This window comes from Mytilus trossulus, chromosome 7, assembly GCF_036588685.1.
Source record: "Mytilus trossulus isolate FHL-02 chromosome 7, PNRI_Mtr1.1.1.hap1, whole genome shotgun sequence".
NCBI lineage: Eukaryota > Metazoa > Mollusca > Bivalvia > Mytilida > Mytilidae > Mytilus > Mytilus trossulus.
Window position 1 is genome coordinate 45,931,657 of NC_086379.1, and position 23,191 is coordinate 45,954,847.

The following is a 23,191-nucleotide window of genomic DNA, read 5'->3' on the forward strand; positions in this document are numbered from 1 at the left end:
GCTTTTATCAATCAATTCTTTCCAGTTTAGAATCATTTTACTAAAAACTTTTAGAGTGTTAAAAGTGCTACTGAGAAATAAGATGTAAAAAATAAACCATCATGAGAATCTGCGTAAGATACTTTACTTTGCCATATATCAATTCTTAGGCCACTAAAATACTTTTTACAGATTGTAATTCCTTTAACTTAAAGAAAACTTCTACATTAAATGTAACTAACAAAGCAAGCATTTATCAGATGCACCCTTTTATTTCACATTTGTAAATTGATATCTATTTGTGTTTAAAACTGCAGTGGCCTAAGCAAGGATAAGTGTGTTACACAATATAAGCATGATTATACTGATTATATTGATAATACTGATTGTTAATACTGATTAAACTTACCCTTATAAACATGATTACCGGTATACTGATTATATTGATAATACTGATTATACTGAATATATTGTTAATATTGATTAAACTTACCCTTATAAACATGATTATACTGATTAAACTTACCCTTATAAGTGTGATTATTATGATTCTTGGTGTTACTTGGACTATGAGACTGGTGCATTGGTGTACTCCTAGGGGTACGTATAACTAGTAACTCAGGCACACATGGTAATTTCTTACTACATTCACTATTTATTGAGGGAGTTCTACTAATGCTGCCATGCGGCGGTGCTAAATGATTTGGCGATGATATACGAGGCTTGAGCAATGGAGGTGATAGCGTGTCTGTGGCAGTAAAAGCGAGCGTGTTAATAGATTCAGACGAGGGGTTCATGCTGTTAAAGCCTGGCACTGTTAGAAAGTTAGTACAACGTGGTGACGATATAGAGTCTAGGTCACTCATCTCAGGTGATGCGCGGGGAGCTATAGGACTACTGTTGCGACGACTTATATGAGGGTCATTCTGATTGTTAACAAACTGATAAAAATAGTTAAATCTGTGCGAACAACTATTACAAGCATGACTCTGTGCAGATTCACTACCTTTGCTTTGTTTTCGCTTCCCTAATGCTAACTGAGGTTTTATTTTATGTCGTGGATGAGTCTTTCCTCTTGCATCGTAATACATTTTTAAGATTTTTCGTTTCGCTCTTCGTCCTAAATGTGCAACGTATTTTAATATTTCTGCATAACATCCAGCAGGCTCTGAATTACTGGCCAAAGTACTTGACGACTGAAAACGTTTTCGTTCCTGCATCATACGCTCAGTTTCTCTTTTCTTTGTCTCTGAGAACTGAGTAGCTATCACAACTAGGCATAAATTTATCATAAAAAAAGAACCAATCTGAAATGAAAGAAAAGAGTTTATAGTTGGTGTTTTTTACTTCTAAGAGAGCTGTCTATATACTGTCCCAAGACAGGGGCCTGTAATTCAGTGTTTGTTGTTTGTTGATGTGTTACATATTAGTTTTTCCTTGTTTTTTTTGTACATAGATTATGCCATTAGTTTTCACATTTGAATTGTTTTACATTTGTCAATTCAGGGCCTTTTATAGTTGACTATGTGGCATGGGCTTTGGTCATTGTTGAAGGCTGTACAGTGACCTATAGTTGTTAATTTCTGTGTCATTTGGTCTCTTGTGGAGAGTTGTCTCATTGGCAATCATACCACATCTTCATTTTCATATTCCTCTATATTTCACTCTTGAAACATTGGTTAACAGTCAATACAGTAAATACAAACTTTTTTTCCGCAGTTATTAAATGGATTTAATGGAGCCTGTAATTTAACATATAATTCATCAGGAAAAACAGAATGATGAATTGTACATAGATCACTATCATTTTCAATCAGACTTTTTTTTTTTTTTTTTAAATTAATTCCGTTATTGAACTTTTTCAAATTACCATGTTGTCATTGTAACTCATTTGTTTGATGGTTGTTTTTTGTCTATTTATAACTCTACAAGTATAAATCCATTCTAGAGTTTCACCTCATTAGACAAACGTACCGAATTCACTTGATCTCAGTAAAAACTTGGTGTTTTCTGATTTTATTAATAAATTAACACTTTAGTTCAGGTTTCTGCATATAAATATAGTTGATGATGTTAATTTGTTCTGTCGTTTGTTTTTAAATGTTTCAAAAACTTCAAAAAGATTTGAAAGTCCAAACCATATTTGATTTATGAGTTGATATTGAATGTCATTTATCATTTGTATCTTTCTATTTGATCTTTTGCATGTTTTGAAAGACTTTTTTTTTCGGGAAAAATTTCACAATTTACAATCTCCATGTTTTTATTTATCAGTTTTCAATGACTTGAATGTCACGCTTCAATGCATAAAACATGCTTGACATGCAATCAGATATTTATTAACCTGTTTTTCTGACGTTTTTATTTTTAGGCACAAACTCATAAAGAGGGAGCAATTTTTTTTGAAACAGTGCCATTTTCTGTGTCATCATTTCATAAAACAGCTTTTCATGCAGAGTGCTAATATAAGACAACTGGCCAGCAGAGACACAATGACATAGAAATTAAGAGCTTATTAGGTCACTGTACTTCCTTCAACAAAACCTTTACTCAATATTTTAAAATTAATATACTGAGAAAAATTTATTTGTTTTAAAATATATAGATATAGGAAGATGTGGTGTGAGTGCCAATGAGACAACTCTCCATCCAAACAACAATTCAAAAACTAAACCATTATAGGTTAAAGTACGGCCTTCAACACGGAGCCTTGGCTCATATTCATAATGTACTATACATATCATAATTATTGTGTAGTTTTTCTTGTTTGAATTGTTTAACATTTGTCATTTAAGGTCTTTTACAGCTGACTATGTGGTATGGGTTTTGCTCATTGTTGAAGACTGTATGGTGACCTATAGTTGTTAATTTTTGTGTCATTTTGGTCTTTTGTGGAGAGTTGTCTCATTGGCAATCATACCACATCTTCTTATTTTTATATATCTAGACACTTAATTTTTTTAAATATTGTTTTAGATACACAAAACTACACTCATATGTGTGTGTTAGTTTGATTGTTTGTAAATTGTTTGTTTGTTATATTTCATTGCATTTCATGTAGGGCCTCAGGGTAGATAAGTGTTAAAAACTGTGTAACCATCTGTAAATAAAGAATTATCATTAATATCATCAACATTTTCAATAAAATATCTACCACAAATCACCAACATTTTTCTGTGAATGGTAATGCAATTCCTAATTCAAAATGGCTACACCTTATCAATTTTAACAAGACCAGTGAGAACTGGAATAATTTCATAACCAATGGAGAGATAAATGAAACAAAGAAAGTAATACTCCCCAAGTGTTATGTACTTAAAATGATATTCCATTCTGATGAATGTCATTTCTATCATTGAATACATACACCTCCACAAAGTAACTTTTGAAATAATAAGATTTGTAGAAAATGTAGTTATGATAACGCTATTTTGTAGAGAAAGCATTAGAGGCGAGGGAGTTAGGACATTAACTAGTGACTGACAGTATCTTATTACATTTACTTTTGGTACTTTTACAGAACAAAATTAAACCATACATTTTTGTCCTAGAAAATTGGAATTCATAGTTAACATTCAAGGATGTATGACAAAGAAATAATCAGTGGTCTTTTTTTTAAGTATTCCTGATAAAATTAGTAAAAAACCTTTCTCATATTTTTTTTATTTTTCTTTAAATTTAGTTCTTCATTTCATTTTAAGCAGGGCCGGGAAAATCATAAAAAATGTTGGTGACCTCAGGGTCACATGACAGAGTTATGTCTATAAGCTGATAGACAAGACACTGTCAGCCAATCAAAAGACATATGTTTCATTTAAAATTAATTATTATGATATACACTTATTTCCAAAAGGTGTTTTGTCAATTTTTTAAATAGACGCAATTTTTTTTTTAATTTCTATCATGATTTTCCTTTTTCTTTCAGGATAAAAAAGAGAGACAGTTGACAATGCGTTATTTTTTCACTTCAACAGTTGAACAGTGATTATGAATCACTTACCTTTCCCCCCTCCCCCAACTTTTTTTTTATTTTACTAATAGTTGTTTACCCACAAATGTTAAAACAAAGGTTCCTCCCTGTATTGTTAATCACCAGTAAAACCAAATACATCTATAAATTATTAAGTGTAAAACATGTATTGGTAAAAGTTTTGGTGGCTTATCGACTGAGACACAAAGAAAAAGAAAATGTAACTTTGACCCTCTTTTGTAAAGCCTTTTAGTTTAAGTTTTAGAAATGAAAGTATAAGCATGGTTTCTTATTGGATTGAAATTACTTACCACAATTAAAGCTACAAAATAAGACCAGTCCCAAAAAGAATGAGCATCTTGTACATAATACATAATATTCACCCAACTTTCTAAACTAATTACCTGAAAAATAAAACAAAATATTTACCATAATGGGAATAATCTTATTGTATTATTGATATTTACAGCATAATCTATTTTTGTGGTGGGTTTTTTTCCAGCAATTTGTCAAGTCAATTCAAATTTTGTCATAAGCAAATTCCAAATACCAGAATTCAATATTACTATCATTTTAAGCCAATTTGGTTGTACCAAGTAACCTATAAATAGATTCGAAGAGAACCGACTCCTTGTGAGACTACTGTATACATGTAAACTTCTTCAGTTCTGGTTTATAGCCAGCAGTTTTTACATTGTGCACAGCCCTGTTTTTATTTATATCTTTTCCAGAATTTGGTTTTGCTTTAATTAATTACCCTAACCTTTAACTTCTAGTATCAATTCTATGGTTGCTAGAAAGTTTAAATTCTTCATTTCCGTTTCCTTTAGCTCTTGTCTTTTGAATATATGACCTCCAAGCAGATATTTTGAATTTGTGCGACCTTCAAGTGCATTATAGATTAAGGTTTCTGTTTATGCAACTTTGTAGGACATTTTTGTGACAAGTTGATCTGGGTTTCATAACAAAGTTTCAGTTGATACTACTGAACCAATCCTGTTAAAATTAATAGCCAATCAAAATGTAATATATCTGTGATGGGGGATAACAAAAGAGTTTATTATCTAATTAAAGACCATGGTGTTTAACTTTAGTGTCAAAATTCTTAGTTTAAGCTGGTTATGCAATAAAATTTACTGTCGACTTTCTTCAATTTTACTCTCTCATGAATTCAAATTCAAGTTTAAATAAGTGCATTTTTATTTTTAAGGAGGCTCGCGAGTACAAGATTTTCAGAAAAAAATAAACATTAATTTTTTATTACAAATTTTATTTATTACCTTTAGTAGTTGTTACTTTACCATATGGACATAATGGTACTAAAATTATTCCAAAAAATCAATTTGTGTTGGCCCCAGGTGACTTTTAAAATGTAGATATCATTAAAAAGCTCCAAATTATCTCCCTTTGGTGCAAAAATGCCATTTTTTGGCATTAAAATTTAAATATCTTTTTTAATTCTTTGGTGACCTATATTTTGTATTGTTGTTTTCGAACAAGCTGTACATAAACTAAATAATTGTAGAATTTAAGCGATTTCTGTAATGTAGTACTATTTTTATTTCAATATTACTGATGTTTCTCCTATTTGTTCAACAGAAAAAAAGGACATTAACAGAAATGTATGTATGCCTCTTTCAAAGGCAGATTGTGAGCGCAAATTAACAGTGACCCCATTTTTTTCTTCATTTTTCTATTCAGTATAAGGTAAAGTTCAATTATAGAAAAATATAGATATATCTTATATTAAATTAAAATTTTGATTTAAACCAGAGAGTCCCCTAAGTCTGAAAATTGAAAAAAAATATCATATGTATGCCAATGCAGACTTCAAAAATTCTTTACAGTCGAATTGGCCACAAATTTTCTAAAGACTACTGAAACAAATCTCTAGCATATTAAAGTTTACATTGTAAAATTCATGATGCTCAAAATTCTAATACAAGTAGGGAATTCTCTCCAAAGAATGACATTAGTTTATAAGAGTATTTCTAAATCAATCTTTATTTAAGAGTGCTCAAATATGAGACAAGACTTCCTTCTTACATTTTAAATACCAAAGGTCTAGGCACTATAACAGTTAAATTCATTTTCTTAAATCTGTTTTGTGTAAAGTTAAACATGAGAGTGCATCATAAGCCTATTTAGCTGTCTGAATAATTAGCTAATACAAATGTACTTTACAGTCAACATTGTATATATTCAGGTTGCACTCTTATATAAACTATTTTTTTCATTCATTATTTTTTTTTATTTGTTCATTTATTAACGATTGGGAGAAGATCTACTACCAGTGTTAGATATTAATACATTTCCCCATGTGAAAAATGCAGTAAAAAGATAGCAAAAGTCTTGATATTTCTTTAAAGATCAAAATATGATAGTAAAAACTCAAATTTGTTCAAGGGGTAAATGTTTGTTTCATAAACTCAAAACTGAACAAAGAGTTTATAAAAAGAAATTCCATCTTCTGTTTGAGCTTTGTAAAAGAAATTTGATTGGACAATAATTCCAGTAACAGTTTAATTGAAATTTTTGATTGGACAATAATTCAAGTAACAATTTAATTGAGACTTTTGATTGGACAATTAACCCATGGAAGATCAAAAGATGTGCACTCATCTACCATTGGTTAACTCAAACAGTAAACAAACATTTACATAAAACTGTGATAATACTAAAGTGCACCACAATTTTGTTAAGTATTTAAACCATTGCTATTTTCATATCAGCTTTGTGATATGTTGTACAGGTTCTTATAATAAAGTAAACAAATAGTTTAGTAGCAATCAATTATAAGACAACTATCAAGAAGATAGTATTTCTACAACCAATGACAATGAAATAAGTACTGTTAGGTTACAGTCCATGTACTGTGTACTTTTCTCAAAATAAAATAAAATCACAAAAAAAACAAATTCTAACAGCAATATATGTTTATAATACATTGCACATGTCGTTATGCAACATACTGCACATGGTGTAATGCTAGATATCCCATCCTTGTCTGCATGTTTTACAAATACTAGCTAAAGTCTTGATGCACTTCTATACCATGACTCTTTAAAATTTCCATACATCAATCTTATATTATACAGTAACAAATTACTTACTTGAAATATAGCTACCCAAGCTAATCCTATATTGTCAAATGATATAGCACCCTGAAAGGGGTTTTTATCCCCCGCAGTACAATAGGTGTAATACTGATTCCAATTTACACAAGAATTATTTGTGGGCGTATTATTGCTGTACATTTTAGCAGTTCCGTTACACCCTATTCCTTCGTACTGATAAAGCGGGAAACTGTCACATGTCCTCATTCCTGATTCTCCTGGTTTACTGCATATATAGTCGTAATGTACATTAAGGAGTTTCTTTGGAATATAATAAGGACTTAAATTTGCTCTGAAAAGAAAAGAAAAAGTTTTTTTATAAAGATTAGACCATTGGTTTATTCTTTGAATAATTTTATTCTTAAATTTAAGTCAACTTTAACCTATAATGGTTTACTTTTACAAATTGTGACTAGGATGGAGAGTTGTCTCATTGGCACTCATACCACATCTTCTTATATCTATTAATTACTAGTGTATAGGAATCGTTCAACTTCAGCTTTCTTTTTTTTAATTTAACATCTGAGGAACCATTCCTGTGCACGTTAATCAATTATTCTTAGCAGGGAACACAATTTACATTATTGTAGTAAAAAAAATAATTTATAAGATATTTTAGCCACTATACAGGGGGGGGATTCAGGAGGGGGGTGGGGTGGTGGGTTCTGGGGGTTGGAAACCCCTTTTCTTTAGTACCAATACATTTGAATGGGAACCCCCCTTTATCCTAGTTTATTAACCTCTTTTTTTAAAATGGCTGGAATCGCTTCTGCTGTACTTCTCTAGTTTCTTTATTTTTAACCTCCCCAGTAGTCAAGTCTCTTTTCACAATGCATTAAGTTCTTAAAACTGGGTTTGGTCAGTTAAAAAAAATATTACAAAACCTTGAATCTAATTGCATTAATGCAAACAATTTATATACATAAGACTAATCACCTATTATTTAAGATATGCCTGATGAATAACTTTTCAATGAAATAAATTACTAACATAACGGTAACGAATCATTAGAAATCTGTCGTAATTCCAGGTGTGAATTTCTGTGTACCAAATCAAAACATGAAAAATCTTTTAGACATATTGTATAAATGTCTTTCTCCTAGGAATTAAATTTGTTTGTTGTATAATTATTTTATTGCTTGTTCCGTCCTTGACTACTGATTTCGGCCTGGCATTTATTATTTTTTATTTGTAAATTATGTGGGTAATGTTTATTTCAAAGGAAAGAAATATCTCTTAATGGTTTCTCTAACTTCCGTCTAATGTGGACTTTGAACTGTTGAAACACCTTGGTAACTATTAGGAATCCATTCATTGTTTGGTTTAGGAATTGTACCATCATTCTAATGTCTTTGTGATTGGAATGAACTTACAACATATAATTTTTCTGCTTGTTTATATTGTATTGTATTCGTCTGATAGATGAGTTATAAAATTGCAAGTCATTAAGGGCCTCTTTTACACAGCAGATAAAACTACAAGAACTAAAACTTATACAAACCAAACATAAACAATTATAGCCCTGTACAATATGTTTTCTATGTTGTGTTTTGTGCACATTTTTTGTTGTTGTCTTTTTCTATTTAGACATGGTGTTGTCAGTTTATTTTTAACTAATGAATCTGAAAGTCCCTCTGGTATCTACACATTAATTAGCTTTAACCTATCATATATAATCCCCGAAATACACATATAAACAAAAAACCTACATTTGACCAATTCATTGTGTCTTGGAGCCTTGAAAATGGGGTTAGGCCATACAATATACAATTGTTGACTGTCATTTAAAGTTATATTAAGGAACAGACATTTATATTCTTAAAAATAGAGCAGAAAATGAGGTCAAGGCCATATTCCCTACATCTGAATATTGGTCAAACATTAAATCAAACAGAAAATGAGGTCAAGGCCATATTCCCTACATCTGAATATTGGTCAAACATTGCTGACCTATCACAGATTGGCTATATTACAAACATACCTAATCCTGAAAAATGAACTGAAGATGACCCCAAAATTAGGTCAAGGACAGGTGAGAATGTTTGGCTCATGAAACTTACGCATCAGGGATTCAAAGTGATGAAAAATAATCTTTAATAATCAAATTTTAGATTTTTAATCCATAAATTTGCCATTAAAATCTGCCTTTTACTCAACATCATTTTTACAAAAAAATTATCATGTCTATGAGTTATATTTTCATGTTTTTTCCTTATTTAATTAACTTTTATCTCTAAAAAAGCAAATGAAAGGAAACACATTGGATTTCGTTCAGGGACAAACATGTTTCACAGAGCCTAGCTTAGAGCAGTCATATTAGCCAAGCAGTGTTATCACATACTGCTCACATGAATATCATGCAGTCACCATCACATACATCTAGGTGGATTATTTAAGTCTGACAAGCCGAAATAGATTTTTCTGATCATCTAATCTCCTGTCAATTTTGAAATTGTGTCAGCATTTCAATTAGTTTATGTATTGATTGGTGTCCACGGCAACTGTCATCCCAACATGGTGTGGTGTGTATGGCGATAAAGGTCACATCATATGTAGAGTTATAAATAATTTATAGCTCATCCATATGATAGATCTTGTTTTCTTTCATATTTTAAGTCTATCATGAGGTATGGGATTTGCTTATTGTTGAAGGTTAAATGTTAAACATTAACACATAGTTGTTAACTTCTACGTCCTATATTGTCTCTGGAGGAGAGTTGTCTCCCCTTTCTTTCCCTTTTTTTAAATTTTTAAAAAACTTTATTTAGATAAATTAATTAAGTTTGTTTTCCACTAAGACAAGGTTCATATAAAAAATTACAACTGTATAATCTTAAGTACAAATGTTCAATATAAAATTAAGAAGAAGTGGTATGATTGCCAATATTATTATTTATTTTAAAAGAAAATTCCAGACTCTGAAAGTTCATGAACTGATCAAATGTATTTAAATGGAATTTACTGTCATTCATAAGGGGGACTTTGTAAGAAATACCTAATCTATTCTATAATATCAGATAAGTACGGTTTATGTATTCATCTTGAGTTAAGATTCTTAACATGACTTGAAGTGACATCAATTTAATACCGTTGACTTTAGTGTACTTTGCAAAACAAATCATTTGGTTTCAGATTCCAAGAACCAACTACTGGGACAATGAAAAATAAGAGATTTTCTTTTGCTTCTTACATAGGCAGATAAACTTAAAATTTATTTTGCTCACATTTTGTACGGTTGTTTTTGCTCTAATTGAAATTGTGACACAGTGATGACTGCTGTACCCCTATTTTGACAATTTTAGGTATTACGTCGGTATAATTGCTCACACATCATTGTAAATGTAAAGGAATTTGATGTGACTGTCATACAAGTGAGAGGTTTAGCGCTATAAAACCAGGTTCAACTCACCATTATCTAACATTTGAAAAATGCCAGTTCCAAGTCAGGAATATGACAGTAACGTTATCCATTCATTTGATGTGTTTGAGCTTTTAATTTAGCCATTTGAACAAGAACAATCTGTTTTGAATTTCCTCAGAGTTTTTTTTTTTTTTTTATTTTACTTTTTACTAACTTCAAAACTTATCATAAATGTAAATCATACTTACTGTGCATAGGAAATATTTTCACTAACATTGAGGAAACATCTATTACGTAGGACTCCAGCCCACAGTTGTACACCAATAATTCCAAAGATAAAAAAGACAAAAAAACACAACAACAACACATTGCCTAACATTGGTAGTGTATCCAGTAACAACATCACTAAAATTCTCATACCTGAAAAAGACAAAATAATACATCATAGCTACAGTTGTAACTGGAGAGTTTGAATTTCGTTACATAATCATCTTTGTCTCAACCAGGACTCAGACCTGGGACCTCTGTGTACTTAAGGTGGTACCTAACACTACAAGGAGATAACTCTGTAAAATCAGTTCAACGTTTTAATTATGTTGTGTTGTTACAGGAATATTAAGCTTCTCAATGATCAAAATAAGTGTTAGTCAAACTGCTATATAACCAGTGTAACTTTTCTGATAAAACGGTTGGTTCAAAATTTTTTATATTTTTGTCAAAGAGTCAAAGTAAATACTTTGTTAAAATTTCATGAAATTTAAAAGAGGTAAATTAATTTTAGTTAAAATGTTGGGTACCACCTTAAGGCAGAGGGTTAACCGACTGAGCTAAAGAAGTACAGTCTAATAGCTCAACCACTTACAGCTGACTTAGTATCTACCACAATTACTAAGGGAAGCTATCCCACCACACAGTCTTATGATTAAATCTAGTAACCACAGGATCAATTGGAGATATTTGGAATTATTGCATAGCTTTTATATGTCTGTAGCTTAAATTCTTACAACACAACCAGTAATTCATGTGGAGTAGGATCTGTTTTACTCTCATGGGGCACCTGAGATCACCCCCCATTTTATGGTGGGGTTTGTGTTGCTTAGTCTTAAGTTTTCTATGTTGTGTCTTGTATACTATTGTATGTTTTTTTTACAGGCTTTCATTGTCTTCATTATTTGTTTTTCCTAAATTATTTTGTTATAAATTAGGATGTTAGATTTCTCAATTTGCATTTAATATTTGATAATTTCGTATTTTTTTATGTTGGGCCTTTCATAGCCAACTATACCATATGGTTTGTCACACTGTTGAAGACTGAAAGGTTGCCTAAAAATTGGTTAAATCGACTTCATTTGCACTTAGATGGTGAGTTGGCTCATTGGCAATCACACCACATCTCCTTATTTTCATATTGTTAGTACTATTACAATCCTAGGTATGCCCATGCCAAGTGCATGTAGCACACATCCTTACCCACATGGCTCTATGTAGTGTCAATGTTTGACATTGGCAAAATAACTTATTTTCAACCAATAGAAAACATATCCACTGCACTTAATGAAGTTAAATGTCAATGTCTTTGCTATTCTAAAGAATTTGGTTAAATTACATAACGTTACCAATTTTTTTTCTCAATGTCTGGGCAGACATTGATTCTATAGTGAATTCTAACTTGTACCAATCAATCTTTACATACTAAGATAACAAAAAACATTACATACAAAGTCACATAAAACCTTAAAGCTTACTCTATCCTCCTTGTTATAAATATCAACCTTTTACAAGTCTAGTATTTATCTCCGTAAGCGATCTCTTAACTTGGCTTAATACAAACGATTGATTAGATTCGGATAAAACTTGATTGATACTTTTTCAATAAGGACTGATGAATATTGACATTTCCCTGGAATGGTTAGAGACTAGAACAAAATAATCTCTAAGCTCAGAAAATGTCAAATACACTGTCTTGTTTGTAAAGCATGCTTATTTTGTTAGTAAAAGTGCAAAACAAAATCTTTGCATTAAACTTGAGTTTAAAAAATCTGTGCAACAAATGTTATCAAAAATTACATAATTTCTATTGAATATTTATTATATCTGCATGTAAACTGATTGTTATCTTTTTAATGAATGGACTTTCTAATGCATTTATGAACTGAACACAATGTTCAACATGCAGCCATACTAAAATGACTGTTTGTTATTGCTTTAGGATATTAATCTGCAATATTGATGTATTCTCTGAATGAGAAATTAATAAAGACTGCTTCATAATTCATTCATGTTTTTTCTTAAAAATTGTAGTTTAAACCAAGTCACTTACAACTTATTCAAAACATACTCAGGGAATTGTAGTTTATGAGAGCAATAATAAAATTACCAACCAATCCTCCCCCTTTCTAATAAAAGAAAAATAAAACCTCCCCAATAGAGTATTTCGCTATATAACTATAAAGGAATTAAGTGTCCCCATTGTCAATGATGAATTTATAAAAAATTTGATAGTGAACTATAAGTCTTAGAGTTAAGAAAGCCAATCAAACTACCTGACAAGCAACAAGAATGTGTCCAAAATAAACAGATGCCCCACTTGCATTATCATTTTCCATGTTCAATGGACCGTGAAATTGGGTAAAAAGTCTAATTAGGTATTAAAAGCAGCAAGATCATACAATAGGGAACATGTGTACTAAGTTTCAAGTTGATTGGACACAACTTCATCAAAAACTATCATGACCAAAAAATTTAACCTGAAACTACAACTTTCATTTTCTATGTTCATTGGACTGTCGAATTGGGGACAAAAGTCAAATTTGGCTTCAAAATTAGAAAGATCGTATCATAAGGAACATGTGTACTAAGTTTCAAGTTGATTGGAGTTCAGCTTCATCAAAACCTACCTTGAATAAAAACTTTAACCTGAAGCGGGACCAACAGACGGCCAGACGGCCAGACGGACGGATGACAGACACACAGACCAAAAAACATAAATATATTACAAACACTCCTCACAATTTCTTATAATTGAAAAATAAATCATCCCCAACAGAGCATTGCTCTTTGTAACTATAAAGGAATAAAGTGTCCCCAATGTCGATGATGACATATTTTCAGAAATTGACAGATATAACACTGAATTTATAGAAAATTTGCCAGTGAAATTTATTTTCGAGTGCCATTAACTACCTGACGAGCAATAATAAATATACTACAAACACTCCTCCAACATTCTAGTAAATGAAAAATAAATCCTCCCCAATGGATCATTTAGTTTTATAACTATAAAGGAATTAAGTGTCCCAAATGTTGATGATGACGTTTTCAGGAATTCAGATACGACACTAAATTTATAGAAAATTTGTTAGTGAACATAATCATAGTGCGTCTAACTATTAACAGTCATCAATAAGCTTTCTTAAACTAGATTTATGTCTTTGGATTTTCTAGTGGGCGTTTTTCAACCCACAACCAACCTTTTCTCACAAACAAAATATGACAAAACAAGCATTTTATATCTTATAAAATTAAAAAAAAACACCTGAGAAATTTGGTATTTCCTTGCCATGATTGATTTATAAATAATAGATGCTTGTTTTGAGCAGCATTTTTTTTTATGTTTCTTAGTCTGTACTGGGCTGTGATAAAATATATCAGTGACAGTGGAATTTAAAACCCTAATATTTCCCGTAAATGGGTGTCTATAAAATGGATAAATCAGAAGGTGTAATGCTTCTAACCTTTATTTTTGCCAGCAGTGCATAGTTGTATAGTAATTAATCTCATACCAAAAACAAAATACCATATTATTTATGAGAAGTATCAGACATACAAAAAATATCTTTATCATCCGATTCAAAAGAAACCAATTTACTATTTTTCAAAGAATTGTGACACACTCAACAATACCATATTATTGTTTAAATACATACTGTGGATTTATTTATTTTCATTAATATCAATTTTTGTGGATTGCTGAAAACTTGCATATTTGTGGATATTTGATTTCGTGGTTTTATAAATCACTGTATACAAAGACTATTCAAAATATGCTATTCGTTGGACATTTGAATTCGTGGTTCACCAGTACCCACGAAACCCACGAAAATTGGTATCCAACAAATATTTATGAATCCACAGTACTGTACAAATGTTAAAATTATTTCAAAATCTATCCACATACAATGTATTTAAGAAATGTTTTTGTCCAAAAAGAAATGAACATACTGTTTGTTTCAACTCTAAACCTATAGTAGTATTGTCTACTCAAAAGCAGTTTTGTACACTTATTTCCTCCACTTTAACATTGATTGATTGTTGGTTTCTTAACATCCAGTGGCAAACATTTCATGCATGTTCAGAACGATCTACTTGACTTACATGGTTGTGAATCTAGCAGGAGGTTTATAATGTCATTGTGTCAGAATAACAGCAATCAGTATTTGAAAATAGTTCTGATGTAATAAAATTAGTCCCAAACAAAATTTTATGTGTCCATAGCAGACTTGGGGTCAATTACATTGGAATGTAATTAATTAAATTACACATTACATTGCAAAAATGGTCAATTACACTAATTACACATTACACAGATTTTGAAATGTAATTAATTAAATTACAATTACTTTACTAAAGTAATTAATTAAATTACACATTACATTTCATCATATTCTTCAACAATATATTACATGCATGTGTAAAATATTCATGTAACCATAGTTTAATCGTTACATTTGATAATCATTAGTTATTTTAATGTTTTGTCATTTAGTATGAATCTCTCTGGTCTGAACACTTTGACAGCGATTTTAAAAAGTCTTTTGACAAGAACATATGTGGCAGATATTGCTTGATCATCATATTGATGGGGGGAATTTGTTCCCATTAACTTGTCAATACATCAAGGGGTATTTTGACATCTCAAGTGAAGTCGTTTGAGTAAACATAATTCAATTAAGAAATTATGAATAAATTAAAAAAAATAATTTTACTTAAAAATATTAAAAAGTGTGCTTGTCACAACATTGAAATTAATTTTTATTACAAACAATGTATAAAATGTCTAAATATTATGGACTCCATAGTACACTGATGCCCCACTGAAACTATCATTTTCTATGGTCAGTGGACTGTGAAATTGGGGTCAAAACTCTAATTTGGCATTAAAATTAGAAAGATTATATCTTAGGGAATAAGTGTACTATGTTTCAAGTGGATTGGAATTCAACTTAAAAACTACCAGTACCATAACCAAAAACTTTAACCTGAAGCAGGACAGGCAAATGGACGGATCAGACAGCCGAACAAACAGACTCACAGACTGAAAAATACATTACCCCTAGGTACTTATCCGCTCAGTCTGATTAAAATCAACCCCTACTATCCCCTTCTGTTTACCTATAAACACAAGTGGATAGTAGGCGCTGGTTTTATTCAGACTGATATTCACTACAAGACCAAGGAAATCTAGATAACAGACTAGATCCAAAGCTAAGAGAACATCAAGTTACATAATTTAATCACTGAAACTATCTACACATTCTGCCATGTTAAACTTACTTGGAATTCTATTTATAGCCCTTAGAGGCCGTAACACTCTGATAGTTCTTATTGCTGAAAGGCTGAGGTTTTCACTATCAACGCCATACTCAATAGCACTGAAAAGAGAAGACAACTCTGATTAGACAAAATATTACTTATTTACACAAGTACATACAAAATTTTACATAACATGAACTATCTGTACTAAAATCACTAATAAATTATTAAAAGATTAAAAAAAGAGCTGATCTCAAGTAGTTCTATTAAAACAAAGTTTCTACTTCAAAATAGTGCATGCAGTATATATATATAAGCATGCACAATTATAAACACAATTACAAATTGAAATATTCAAAATTGCTTTCCAGAGGCCTACTTGACCTTGGAAAAGTAATTTTCCAAAGGTCAACTACCTCTATAACAAATCTGTTTCAAATGATGAGGTAAGTTTTTGTGATATCAGAAGTTATATAATATTGTTGATTATTATACTTAAGCCATCTTGTTTAATTGGATAGAAAGTTACAGTTCACTTCAAAAATCATTGCTAATAAGATTAAATAATCAAAACTGCCAATTGCTGCTATTTTTATATTGTTCCTTAAACTAGGCAAATGTTCCCTAACTATATTACTTTCAAAAAGAGTGAAGTGAGTACAAGTTGCCTACAAGTGGATCGTGAATTAAGTTTTAAAACAACAGACAATCTATTAATATTCACATGCAGAACATATCTGATTCTGTGATTTGTAAAGTTTACAGACTCGTTTGAGTCAAAATTGCTGACATAAGAATATTAAATCATATTCCTTATACATCATTTCATTCATTATAGGTTTAAAACAACATAACTAACAACATAGTAACAATTTAAGGAACCAAAAATTGCAATTTTTGAGATTTTGGTCTCTTATTTTTGAGATTTTGGTCTCTTAAACAAGGACAGATTGTTCTAGTGGAAATGTCTACCACTACAATATTTAGAGCCAACCTTTTAGCTATCCTATATATTTACTTCAAACATCTATAGTATGCAATGTGATGTGTTCTTTAAATTGCACATATATTATTAGGTTTTTTTAGTGAAAAAGCTAACATAAAGTTTCCAATGATGTAAATTACACCGTTATTTAAAGCAGTCCATTACAGTATCAAAGGAATAAGTTCTTTACCCTTTAGATACTATATTGGATCGCATCAAATAATTCAGCATCGTTTACAATGTTTACTTGTGAATTTTGACACAAATTAAACAAAAATGATGTAATTCTTAACACTTCATTGTTTCTAACTGCCGATTTCGAGTGGTTACGCTGATCGCACATCAAATAGTTGTGGTTTACATACGGCAAATAAACGTACAATGTAATTTCTGTGATAAGTGGTTTATCTTTATTAACCCATATAATCGGGACAATAAAAGAACCAAGCACCGTCTGATGATAGGATAATGGAAATAAACAGTGCATTGTGGGTATATATAACAATTTTCCAGTATTATCTCCGTAGATTCAGAAGACTTGGTACTTGAGAGAAGATACCAATGATTTTTGTCAATGATTAAAGAATTATATTGGGGAGAGTAAATTGATTATGTTCAATATTGGGACCAAGGTTACAAAACAAAGAAATAAATTGAAAATTACAGAGTATATGTTAGGACTTTTATGGTCTTATGGCTTGAATCAACTACCAATCACAAATCAACTTAGTACTTCTATATTAATGATAAGCACCCCAGCCTGAAGCAATGTCTCCACAGAAAATGCTGACTGTCAAAATCGTATATAATGGTCAATGATATTGTTAATAAATTCAAAAATAATTTGTAAAGTGCAACATTTAATATCATCCAAAAACCCAAATAATGACATGAAAAGTTCTTAACATGCATGAAGCAAATTCATATCATATCATATTGATCATGAAATATGTGAAGAAAAAAATCTATATAATTTGTGAAACTTGTATAAAGTGTTAAAAAAACTTTGTGAAAAAAAAATGAAAATCCACTTTGAGTGAAGAGTGAATTATGACAGAAATCATTCAAGTGTTGACCATTTTTTTTTTTGCAGCTGAACAATTAATTTTATCAAGACTGGTTAAACATATTTTTAGATTGAAGTTTGCTCAAAAGAGCTTGATTCAGATCGATTATTTTCAAATTTACTCAGAAGAGTTTACTTTACATCTAAATTAAACTGAGTTTAAATGCCTCAACAGTTTTGGTTTCAACATCGGGTAAGATTGAATAAGATCTGACAAAAATTACATGATAATTTGTGAGTGTGACTTTATGATTTCAAGTGTAGATTTATTCTTTACTTACTTGTAGCTTCAGGAATACAAGGTTTAAAGGACAATATATATTTTTATACTATATATGATAAATATATATATTTCTATATGAAGTGCAATTTTTAAGGTGGAATCTTACCTTTTTGGTTAAAGGTATATATAAAGAGGATTTATGGGTAAAATGTTTCCATAGATACTGAAGCCTATGTAAGTGATAAAAGTTAAAAAAAACAATGAACCAAAAGCTCTCATATACAATGATATATTCTAAAAATTATTGGCATCAATGTTCTTCTTACCATAGTTTTTGCACATAAATTTAAACCTGCATTTATAGATAATGTTTTATCTTGTGTAAGCATATAGCAAGGGAATTGTGCAATTATTTATATTAAAACTTATTAACTAATCATTTACTAATACTGTGTATTCATTTCAGGTATCAGTCATCCTTATTATTAAAGCTATAAACCTAGGAAGATGTTGACTCTCATTTATGACTGATACTCAACTAACAGCTTAACCACAGTGATTTTACAATGCCAGTTCTACAGTGCCCTATTGACGGCTGTAATTGGAAATCTCAGGACCTGGATGAAGCATTTGCTGCTGCTCTAACCACTGCTCTACAGATTCATGACAGAACCGTCCACCCACCTCTGGCTCAACCGTCAACGCACAAGTTAAAATTAGACCCACCGTCTATAGCCACAGGATGTGATCCAGATCAATGGTCTGCATTCACCAGACAGTGGAAGATGTATAAAACAGGGATGGCGATCACAGACAATGTCTTGCCTACAGCCCTTTTCTACTGCTGTGACACTAATCTGCGTACAGATATTATGCGTGACCTTCAAGGTGATGTTGCTAGTATGCTAGAGACAGATCTTTTAAAGGCAATCAAAAGGCTGGCTGTCAAAGAAGAAAGCACACTAGTCCAACGCATAAAATTGAACAGGATGACTCAATCACCTGGTTCAAATATCAGAACTTTTTTGGCCAGTCTCAGAGGCCAAGCATCACTGTGCCAGTATAAAGCAACGTGTAAAGAATTAGGTTGCAACCATATATTTGACTATAGTGATGAGATAATAAAAGACAATTTAGTAAGAGGTATTGCAGACCCAGAAATTATGTCTGACCTGCTAGGTGACTCCAAGACAGATAGAACATTAGAAGAGACTGTGTCATTTATTGCTCAGAAAGAGCAGGGTAAAGTCACAAGGAGTGCAGTAGGAGATTCAGCTAGTGCTATGAGTGCCACATGTAATACTCAGAAGCGACCGCAAGCAGCTGGAGCCAAATGTTGGGCTTGTGGTGGTCCTGCTCATGGACAGAGGAATGATCGCAAGGCCAGGTCTAGATTCTGTGAAGCTTGGACATTCACATGTTCTAAATGCACAGTCAAAGGTCATTACACCAAATCTTGCAGCAAGTGCACTACCTGTGGCGTATGGGGCCACCGTGATGCATCTTCTAGAATCTGCACTCAAGGTAAAGGCCACAGGAACGTGTCCAATCAAGGGAAATCAACCAAAGATCAAGAACAAGAACAAGTTGGTTATATCTATGAGCAGCTGTGCACTACATCTGAACAGACGAACCAAGTATCACGTCTTGAACATCACATATTTGATGGACACTGGGTGGCTAGACCCTCAAAACCACACCCAATGCTCCTGGTGAACATGACACCCCTACCTGAGGACCATTCATCGTTTGGACATCCCATTCAAGACACTTCTCAGCTTAAGACAATCACTATGTCCATGGTGGCTGATACAGGATGCCAGAGTTCAATCATACCTTTACAATCTGCAAACAGTCTTGGCATAACAGAAAAGGATCTCCTTCCAGTAAAACTTGTGATGCGTGGAGCTATAAAGGAAGACCTCGGTGTAATTGGAGCAGTCGCAGTAAGTGTTACTACAAAAGACACTACTAGCAGTGCCATGTCAACACGTTTATTGTGTTATGTCTCTGATACCATGGAAAGAGCTTTCATTTGCAGAGAAGCACTCATATCTCTGGGAATTATTCACACCAACTTTCCTAATGTATCAACAGTCACGTCTCCAAACATTGCTGCATCTATGGAAAGCTCTGAAGATGTAACCTGCTCTTGTCCTAGACGTCGACCTTCACCACCACCTATTCCCGCATCTTTACCACCCGGTCTGAAGGCCACAGAGGAACATGTAGAGTCACTAAAAGAGTGGCTTCTTGATTACTATGGTGCTACAACATTTAATGTATGTGAACATCAACCTCTACCACTTATGAATTGTGAGCCTCTTCAACTCCATGTTGATCCTAATGCCACACCCGTAGCTGTCCACAAACCAGCACTTGTTCCTATCCATTGGCAGGATAAAGTTTATGCTGATCTTGAGAGGGATGTTCGCATTGGTGTACTGGAACAAGTAAGTCAAAACACACCTACAACTTGGTGCTCAAGAATGGTTGTAACCAGCAAGGCGGATGGCACTCCAAGGCGGACAGTAGACCTACAACCACAAAATCGACATTCTGTTCGGCAAACACATCATGTCCCAAGTCCTTTTCATCTAGCTGACCGTGTCCCTCAAGGTATGAAAAAAACAGTGACAGACGCTTGGAATGGGTACCACTCAGTGCCTATTCGTGAAGAAGATCGCCATTTCACAACATTCATCACACCATGGGGGCGCTACAGGTACAAGGTTGCTCCACAGGGATTTATGGCCAGCGGTGACGCTTACAATCAACGATTTGATGCTATAATATCAAACTTCAACGACAAGGTAAAATGTGTGGATGACACATGTATGTGGGCGAACTCCATTGAAGCAGCATTTTTTCAGGCATGTGAATGGTTCGACCTGTGTGCTCGTAACGGCATTACATTAAACCCAAAGAAGTTTCAATTTGCTCAAGACACTGTCAATTTTGCAGGACTTACAATCACCCCAACAAACATACGACCAAGTACTAAGTTCCTAGATGCAATTAGCAACTTCCCAACACCAACTGACATTACTGGTGCAAGAGCTTGGTTTGGGCTCATAAACCAAGGAGCATATGCATTTGCAATGGCAAGACAAATGAAACCTTTTCGTGCTCTATTGAAACCATCCACCACATTCTGCTGGACAAATGAATTAGACGAAGTATTTCACAAGTCAAAAGAGATCATTATCCAGGAGATGAAGGAAGGTGTTCGTCTTTTTGACCCTGCTCGTATGACATGCCTAGCTACCGACTGGTCTGTTGACGGAATTGGATTCTTTTTGATGCAGAAGTACTGTCAGTGCTCAAGTAAAACCCCTACCTGCTGTAATGACGGTTGGAAACTATGTCTAGTTGGCAGCAGATTCACACATCCAGCAGAAAGTAGATATGCTCCTATTGAAGGTGAGGCCTTGGCTGTTGTGTATGCACTTCACCAAACACGCTACTATGTTCTTGGTTGCAAAGACCTTCTTGTTGCAACTGACCACAAGCCACTACTACAGATTCTGAACGATCGATCACTCACAGACATCGACAACAGGCGACTTCTCAACCTCAAAGAGAAAACTTTAGGGTACAGATTTACAATTCTTCATGTACCAGGCAGAAAGAACCTTGGGCCAGATGCAGCGTCACGGTATCCTGTTGGACCACCAGATCGTCTGAACTTACCTGGTGAAGCACCTGAACTTGATTCCCTAGTTAACATGACTGCTCATTATCATTCAGATACACTTACCAGTCTATGTCTACATACAGAGGATAATGATACAGCTAATGACGCCTCCACAGTCGCTGCTGCCACTTGTGCCTTGAATGCTGTTATCACAGTTGTTACCTGGAACATGGTTCGTGAGGCCACTGCATCAGACCCTACATTTGTAAATCTAATCAGGCAGCTGGAAGCAGGGTTCCCAGAAGACTACAAGGAGCTACCAACAGACTTGCGTCCTTACCATCGCTTTGCATCCAGTTTATGCACCGTGGATGGTGTAGTTCTTATGGGCCAACGAATTGTTATACCTCCAGCTCTTCGCAAACCAGTACTCAATGCTTTACACGCAGCCCACCAAGGAGTCAGCGCTATGCGTGCGAGGGCCATGGACTCTGTATATTGGCCTGAGATCACAGTAGATATTGCCCAGGTGAGAGACCAATGTGTTCACTGCCATCAGATGGCTAAGTCAAACCCTATGCAGCCACCATCTGATATAACACCTCCAGATTATCCATTCCAGATGATTTGCAGTGACTACTTCACATATAACAGTAATGACTATGTAGTTATTGTTGACAGGTATTCAAACTGGCCAATGGTATACAAGTCTGAATCAGGTGCCGAAGGACTTGTCAAGAGACTTCGTGAGACGTTTGTGACATTTGGAATCCCAGAAGAGTTGACGTCTGATGGAGGTCCACAGTTCACAGCAGGGAAGACTCAAGAGTTTTTAAAGGCCTGGGGAGTTCGTCATAGACTTTCATCAGTTGCAAACCCACACGCTAACTGCAGGGCTGAGATAGCGGTAAAAACAGTAAAACGCATGCTGGTGGACAACATTACTGCTGTTGGATCTCTGGATGTTGACAAATTCCAGAGAGCCTTACTAATGTACAGAAATTCTATTGACCCAGAGACAAAAGCATCACCAGCATTGATTCTGTTTGGAAGACCCATTCGTGATGCCATTCCCATACTGATGGGTAGATATTCTCCACATGAAACATGGACTGAGTTAATGTCTCACCGAGAGATGGCTCTTGCCAAACGTCATTCAAGGGAACATGAACGGTGGAATGAACACACTCATCACCTGCCAACACTACAGGTTGGAGATCATGTATACATACAGAACTTGGTAGGCAACCATCCCAGAAGATGGGAACGTACAGGAACAGTTGTTGAAGTACGCCAATACCACCAGTATGTTATACGCGTAG

At 33.2% G+C, this 23,191-nt stretch overlaps 1 protein-coding gene across 1 annotated transcript in view; it reads right to left on the reverse strand.

Moving 5' to 3' along the window:
* The window catches only part of LOC134725166 (voltage-dependent T-type calcium channel subunit alpha-1H-like), a 102,338-nt gene that overhangs the window by 55,227 nt on the left and 23,920 nt on the right, over positions 1 to 23,191 (reverse strand). The window contains exons 3-7 of the mRNA XM_063588770.1: positions 15,980 to 16,077; positions 10,675 to 10,846; positions 7,063 to 7,357; positions 4,261 to 4,353; positions 506 to 1,286 (exon numbers count right to left, since the gene is read on the reverse strand). Of these exons, the coding sequence (XP_063444840.1) occupies positions 506 to 1,286; positions 4,261 to 4,353; positions 7,063 to 7,357; positions 10,675 to 10,846; positions 15,980 to 16,077 (1,439 nt within the window). The remainder of the gene's footprint in view (positions 1 to 505; positions 1,287 to 4,260; positions 4,354 to 7,062; positions 7,358 to 10,674; positions 10,847 to 15,979; positions 16,078 to 23,191) is intronic.